The following is a 6,932-nucleotide window of genomic DNA, read 5'->3' as shown; positions in this document are numbered from 1 at the left end:
GAATCAGGTTGATAGCTGGGTCTTCAAAGCTTTGTTGCTCTAAGAGCAAGAGAGGATATCAGAGCTTAGAGGGAGCCTTTATCATCAATGCAAGCTCCTTGATAGCTGAGGAACTATGTCATGAAGGGACTTGCCTGAGAGACTACAGTGGAATAAAGTTCAGTATCACAGCAGACTTTGGGGATTCTAACTGGGCGAGCAGAGGAGCTGTGGGAAAGAGGTGCTGGGGAACTTGGACAGCTTTCCATTCCTACAGCCAAGGAATCTACACTGGCCACTCAGCCAGTCCTGGGAAGGAGAGAGACACTCTTTACAGAGTAAATGTTATCCCTAGGGCTCCCATTTTCTTCTCTAACTAGGTGTTACCCTTTTGGGCCAAGTTTGTTCTCCAAATATTCCTACATGACAGACAGAGGCCAGAGAAAGACAACCTTATCATCAGAGAGTGACTGTAAGATCACAAAATTTAGTATCAGAGGCAGAGCCCCCATAAGAATCCCATGCCACCAACTTGACAATCTCACCTAAAGAGACTACTGAATTGAATTTTTCTTTGCTTTTCTCTTCTCTTTTTTTTTGTCTTTTTCTTTTCTTTTCTTTCTTTTCTTTTCTTTCCCTTTCCTTTCCTTTTTTCTTGTATTTTCTTCTTTTCTTTTTTTTTTAAACAAATCTATAGATAAGTACTCTTAATATTCACATTTTATAAACAGAAGAATTGGAAGCATAAGGAGGTTATGTGAATTTGCCCAGGGTCACACAGCTACTCAGGGATGGAGCCAGGATTTGAACCTACAATGTGTGGCTCCTGAGTGCTCACTTTCAACCACTAATTTTCAGTGCTCAGTACAGTTAGCTGCTAATTGTGAGTCTTCACATTTCAGCATTCCAAGGGACTTCTGGAGTCCATTCTTTACCCCAAGGGCTAGGATCCTCTGTAGGTGTGGGTGTGGGGGCGGCAATGAGAACATTTGGAAGCTAACACAGGTAGTGTTGTGTGGAGCAGCCTGTTTTTCTTATGGGAGACTTCCTTGGGCTTACTACTCTTTCTCAGTTCATGTCATGAGCTCTAGGTCCAGGCACCTCCAGGAAGAACTCTTTGGAATGGCAACAAGGAGTCAGTTGCCACAGATTCGGATGCCTATATTCACCAAGGGAGTCTCTTACCAAGAGACTCCAAATAGCTCCCGTCTTTCTCACCCGGAATTCCAGGCACAGGTGGAGAAAATAATTGCTGAACTGCAAAATTGTTGTTTGTTCCTTCTTCCCCACCGAATTTCCTTCCTCCATTGCAAGGACTGAGTCCCCAATACTTACTGCCAAAGATCCCTTCAGCGTGCCCAGGTTCCTGGATATCCCCCAACAGGATGAATGGTACCAGGATTGGCAGAAGTTCTGAGAGTCCCATTTTAGGAAGTACTAGCCTGTTTGATGGCACCAAAACTAAGAACTGCTGCTCAGCAGCTCCTATCTCTGCACTTTGCCTGCCCTGGTGTGGCCCAGCACTCCAAGAGACAGTCCTGGAAACAAGCCAGCCAGACTCCCCCGTCAGGAACACCAGATCCCTGAGGCCATCAGTGGGACTACCTGGTACCTACCCTGGGGGAAGGGGGCCTTGATAGGCGGCTCCCAGTGTGCCAATTCCTGAAAGATCTAGAACCAGAAATACCATTTGACCCAGCAATCCCATTACTGGGTATACATTCAAAGGAATATAAATCATTCTTTTATAAAGATACATGCATGAGTTTGTTCACTGCAGCAGTATTTATAATAGCGAAAACATGGAATCAACCCAAATGTCCAACCAATAAGCTGCCTAAAGAAAATGTGGTACATATATACCATGGAATACTATGCAGCCATAAAAAGAAGTGAGATCACATCCTTTGCAGGGACATGGATGAAGCGGGAAGCCATTATCCTCAGCAAAGTAATGCAGGAACAAAACTAAATACCGTACGTTCTCCCTTGTAAGTGGGAGCTGAACAATGAGAACACATGGACATCGGGAGGGGAACAACACATACTGTGGCCTGTGGAGGGGGCAGAGGGAGGGAAAGCATCAGGATAAAAAGCTAATGCATGTGGGGTTAATACCCAGGTGATGGGCTGATAGGTGCAGCAAACCACCATGGCACAGGCTTACCTACGTAACAAACCTGCAGGTCCTGCACATGTATCCCAGAACTTAAAATAAAATAAAATAAAATATTTTAAAGAAGAAAATTTGTAAGCCTGTTTTACATGATTCTTAAAAAGGTCACCAGTAGGGTTCAGTCACAGTGGTACCCAGCTCCTAATAGATTCTTCTCTCTTCCCTTCTCTTCCCTGAATTACTCATCCCACTCCCCATCTTGTATGTCTTGGGAGGTCTCTCAAACAAACTACCTGCACCCATGCCCTTTTCCCAGGGTTAGTTTCTAGAGGATCCAAACTAAGGCATTGTCCTTGGGTCCTTGCCTAAAAAGGGTTTTACAATCTTTTGTGGAAACAGAAGAAGATAATAATAACAATATCCCTGGAGCTCTCAACTCAAAGTTCTGATTGTCTTCACTCCCTTGAATGATGTCACCAGAAGCCTCAATGATCCCTTACTCTGCAAAGTGTAATGTGCCAAAAAGATGTCAATTACTCAGCCTCAGAGGCACAGGATTACATCAAGTTCTTTATTGGAAACAATTGAGAGTGACACAGGTATAAACTGGGAGCTCTAGAAGTTGGAGATAAAGGGGACATAAAGATGAAATCCCTAGGGGCTCACGTTTATTCTTGACGGTGTTCAGGCAGTTGGCTTCGGATTGGAAGTTGTTGTTGTTTCCCTAGCAGACACCATAGACAAATGTGAAGCAAGTATTACTTTTCTTGTCATACCACCACTGAATAAAAAAAGCCAGGCAGGGGCCAGTTTCATTTGGCATTTCACATACATCTGCAGAAAGACTCCAGAGTTGAAAACTCAGCGTGCCCACTCCAGAAATAAACAGTTGTTATTATTCTCCCTGGCAACCACTATAGATGGAACCGGAATAGGCTCCTTTTCCCTTATCCCACAGCAGGAGCACAGCTCCACTGACATATTGCACACATGTGCAAGGAGACTCCAGAGTGGGCATCTGCATCCCTGGAGATAGGGTTATTGCAGGTGAAATTAGCTAAAAAGAGGTCAGACCAAAATAGGGTGGACCCCTACACCAACATGACTGGTGTCCTTATAAAAGCAGGTTAATTTGGACAGAGGCAAACACACTGGGAGAACACCGTATGAATGTGAAGGCAGAGATTGGGGTGCTGTGTCTACAAGCCAAAGAACACCAAAGATTGCCAGCAAACCACCAGAAGCTAGGGGAGAGGAATGGAACATGCCTCTTCCCCATAACCCTGTCAAGGAACCAATCGTGCTGACACCATGTTCTTGGACTTCTAGCCTGAGGAATTGTGAGACAATACATTTCTGTTGTTTAAGATTCCGAGTCAGTGGTACTTTGTTATAGCAACTCTACCAAACAAATGCAGGTCCCTAGTAAATTGTGCTTACACAGTTCCATTTGGGCAAATCTCCACTGCTAAACAATTAGGTCCTGTTGATTTTTACCTCCTAATATATAGCTCACCTCTCTGCCAGTCTCTCTAATATAAGCCTCAGTGACTGTCTCATGCCTGGGCTGTTGAGATAACCTCAGATTGATCCCCTGCCTCCAGTCCTGGCCCCTCCAATCAATCATTGATGCTTCCCACCAGAGGGAAGGATCTGATGGATCTGAGAACCAGGCTTATCATGTCATTCCACAGATAAGACCTACCTTCACTTCATGACAATACCCTCCCATGACCCACAGGGCCCTCCATTGTCTAGCTCCTACTGTGACGCTGGCCTCCTCCCCTGCCGCAGAACCCCTTCCAGCCACATGCTCCAATAATATTGAACACCCCGTGCCACCCCCATACCTCCATCCTTTTGCACTGCTCACAGTGACACTCCTCTTCTTCCTTCAAAACCTTTCTCACACATCAGCTGTTGTGATGTCTCCCTTGACTCCACTCTACATTCCTCACTGCCACACCTTGCTTCAGAATCTGTGCACTCATTTTTCATTTACATCCTCAGTGTCATCCCTGAGGCTGTGAGTTTCTGGCGAGCAAGGAGTGAGTTTCTAGTGTGTCTGCTTCCATCTTGGCATCCCAATTCCTAACAGGTAGTTTGGCACAGTACAGAACCTTATAGAATGTTGAGGGTAAAAGAAATTGTATCCCGATCTGAACTGAATAAATTATTCATTGAGCACCTATTATGTGCCTAATGCTTCAAGGAACAGAGAAAAGGCATGACCTCTGCTATTTAGGAGCCCTTAGCCAAGAATTACAAATAAGCAAATAGGTATCAGGTGGCTACTATGTGCCAGGCATTGCTCTAAGCACATCATGCAGATCAATTGGATCCTCAAAATAACCTTCTACACTGATCCTTTTATTATCTGAGGAAACTGAGGCACAGTGAAGGAATGTTTTTAATTTATCCTAGACAAAAAGGCTGCTAAAAACTGGAGGTAAGAGTTGAACTCACTATGTCTGAATTCAGAATCCTTACCTGCCGGCATATGAGTGACTTAGCCCCCTACCCTGCCCACTCTACTTGTCTGTCAAGTCCTGTTTACTTTACCTCCTACATACCTTTCGAGCACGTCCTACTCTTCTTCATCCCCTCAGCTACCCCTAGTTCCAGTCACCATTTCTATCACCTTGAAGTCCTTTAAGATACTCTGTTCCTCCTATTTTAAACTCTATAGATGTAGTATGAACCTGGTCATGTGATGCCCTGCCTCGGTGGATTGCCATGGCCCTTCGATCCAGGCAAGACTCTTTAACCTGGCCCACCATACCTGAATCGTTTGATCTCTGCCCACCCAGAATCTGTTTTCCTTGTCCCATGCTCATGTTCACTCTGCCTTCTGTCCTCCCCAGGCCCCACCATTGAGCCTTTGTGCATGCTACTCCCTGTTCCTGGAAAACCCTTCCACCCACTTTTTGCCTAAAACATTACCCATCTTTCTCAACTCAACTCCAGATTGGCTTTCTCAGAGAAGGCAATCCCAACCTCCCTGACCACACTGAGCAGATCAAATCCTATTGTGGGTCTCAGAGGCACTCAATACACATTTGTTGAATGAATAAAAAAAAATCTTCGATAGTCTTTTTGCATCCCAGGGAGATGGGCATGAAATTAAGATGCAGCAGAAAGGAAAAGCCCTCTGTTGTGCAGCAGTCAGGAGAGGTGTTTTGGTGCAAAGTTGGATTTGTGTAGGCAGAGAGGTGGTCACTCCATAGCAAAAAAGTTAGAAAATATAAATTGCTTCATTTATCACTCGCAGCAACAATGTTGTATATGTTAGGGCAACAATGGCCACCTGGGGCTCAAAAAATTGTAAGCGTGACAGGTATCTAAATAGCCAAAAGAATCTGATTCAATGCCACTCCTTCACCAGTCATTTGTTTTGGGAAACTGAGTCTCGGGCATTACCTGATAGGAAAAGGTCATTACTAATGGCACACATCATATTTGGCACAGTAATGAATCTAAATTGCAGGTCTCCCAAGTCCAGCAGTTTTGCCAGAGACCAGCCCTCAGCGATCAGGGCACAAAGCCAGTCCAGGAAGGCAGAAGGCGAGGACAGGGGGAGGAAGAGTTGGTTATTCTGCGGCTCTGAATATTACCTTGTTTGAGATCTAAACATTTTTTTCCACAGCTGAAGACACAGTACCTCTTGTTGTCCTGGCATTGTCTGTGCCTTGTACACACATCCCTTTCTCTGAATTCACGTTCTTCTCTGATGGTGGGACATCTCCCTAGGGAAGGAGCAGTTTCACACCCATGTGCTTTATAAACTGAGGCCCACAAAATGTAAGTAACTTGCCCAAGATTACAGGGCTACCAAGATTTGAACCCACTAAGTCTGATTCCAGATCCCTCTGTAGTTTTAAAATCCCTTTTCAGAAATCCTTACTTCCTGAGTGTTCAGCAAATGATAACAATGATCATTGTTACATTATAGTCATGGAATATAAGTGTCTGAAGTTTAAAGGAACTTCTGGATGCTGTCCTTTATCTCAAAGCAGTGAGCCCCTAGGGATACAGGGACACTTTATGGGACTACATTTGAAAGAACCAGGAGTGAATAGAGATGATGCCTCAAGAAAGGGGCCTGTTTTGCTCGCGGGATAAGTAGAAGGTCCCTTGGTTTCCCGGATTCCTGTAGCGACTCCCCTGAATGCTAGATCCCGTGACTCTCCTCCACCTCCTTGATAAAGGCCCTCCACTTCAAAGGGGGTGAAAGTGGGGATTGCCTAAGTCAGGGTTACTGCATTCCCAGAAGAGATCTTCCACAGGAGGGATCTTACAACGATCTCTCTCCTCTCCCAACCCGGGACCTGGGCTAAGATGGTGGAAAGCAACCCAGATCTGAAGAGTTGTTCCCTGTTCCTTCCTCCCAGCAGACTCCCCTCTCTCTAGGGTAAGGGCTGAGGCCAGTACTTACTGGGAAATAACCAGTCAGTCAGACCAGGTCCCTGGACATTCGCTAAGAGGATGAATAGCACCAAGAGGCTCAAAAGTCCAGAAGATCCCATGCTGAAGAGAGGCCAGGCTTTCTGGTGGTTCCAGAATTTGGAATGCTCAGCTGCTGCACCTTGGATATAAGAACTGGACACAAACCGGCCACCCCCTTTCTTCTGGGAACACTAAGTTCCCAAGGTCACAAATGGGACTAACTGACACCCACAGCTCATAGCTTGGGAGGAAGGGTCTCTCACTGAATGGATCTTGATCCTTACACCCCTAGGCTGCACTGGGCTGGGGCTCTAGTCAACCCCAGGGAGTGGGCAAAGCTTGTCTCCCACTTTCCAGGCTGCCTTCAGGGGAATGCTATCATCTTGGGTCT

At 45.5% G+C, this 6,932-nt stretch overlaps 1 protein-coding gene across 2 annotated transcripts; it reads right to left on the bottom strand.

The window, feature by feature from the left end:
- Window positions 1-2,760: 2,760 nt before the first annotated feature.
- Window positions 2,761-6,621, bottom strand: LOC113222799 (eppin-like). 2 transcript variants are annotated; one of them, XM_026452408.1, is made up of 3 exons: window positions 6,531-6,621; window positions 5,710-5,841; window positions 2,761-2,940 (listed from the first exon to the last, which is right to left on the bottom strand). In XM_026452408.1, exons 1-3 carry the CDS (start codon window positions 6,619-6,621, stop codon window positions 2,780-2,782), a joined length of 384 nt encoding a protein of 127 aa, XP_026308193.1. In that variant the 3' UTR covers window positions 2,761-2,779. The 2 variants fall into 2 exon arrangements, with proteins under 2 accessions (XP_026308193.1, XP_026308194.1); XM_026452409.1 differs by having other exon boundaries at window positions 2,761-2,929.
- Window positions 6,622-6,932: the final 311 nt, after the last annotated feature.

This window comes from Piliocolobus tephrosceles, unplaced genomic scaffold (genome assembly GCF_002776525.5).
Source record: "Piliocolobus tephrosceles isolate RC106 unplaced genomic scaffold, ASM277652v3 unscaffolded_35274, whole genome shotgun sequence".
NCBI lineage: Eukaryota > Metazoa > Chordata > Mammalia > Primates > Cercopithecidae > Piliocolobus > Piliocolobus tephrosceles.
Note: the sequence above shows the minus strand (reverse complement) of the source record. Positions and strands in the feature narration are given on the sequence as shown.

Coding starts and splice junctions, on each gene's coding strand:
- LOC113222799 (XM_026452408.1), bottom strand. CDS start 6,621: ATGGGATCTTCTGGACTTTTGAGCCTCTTGGTGCTATTCATCCTCTTA. Junction 5,842..6,530: donor GACTGACTGGTTATTTCCCA/GTAAGTACTGGC, acceptor CTCCTTCCCTAG/GGAGATGTCCCACCATCAGA. Junction 2,941..5,709: donor ATGTTTAGATCTCAAACAAG/GTAATATTCAGA, acceptor TCAACTCTGGAG/TCTTTCTGCAGATGTATGTG.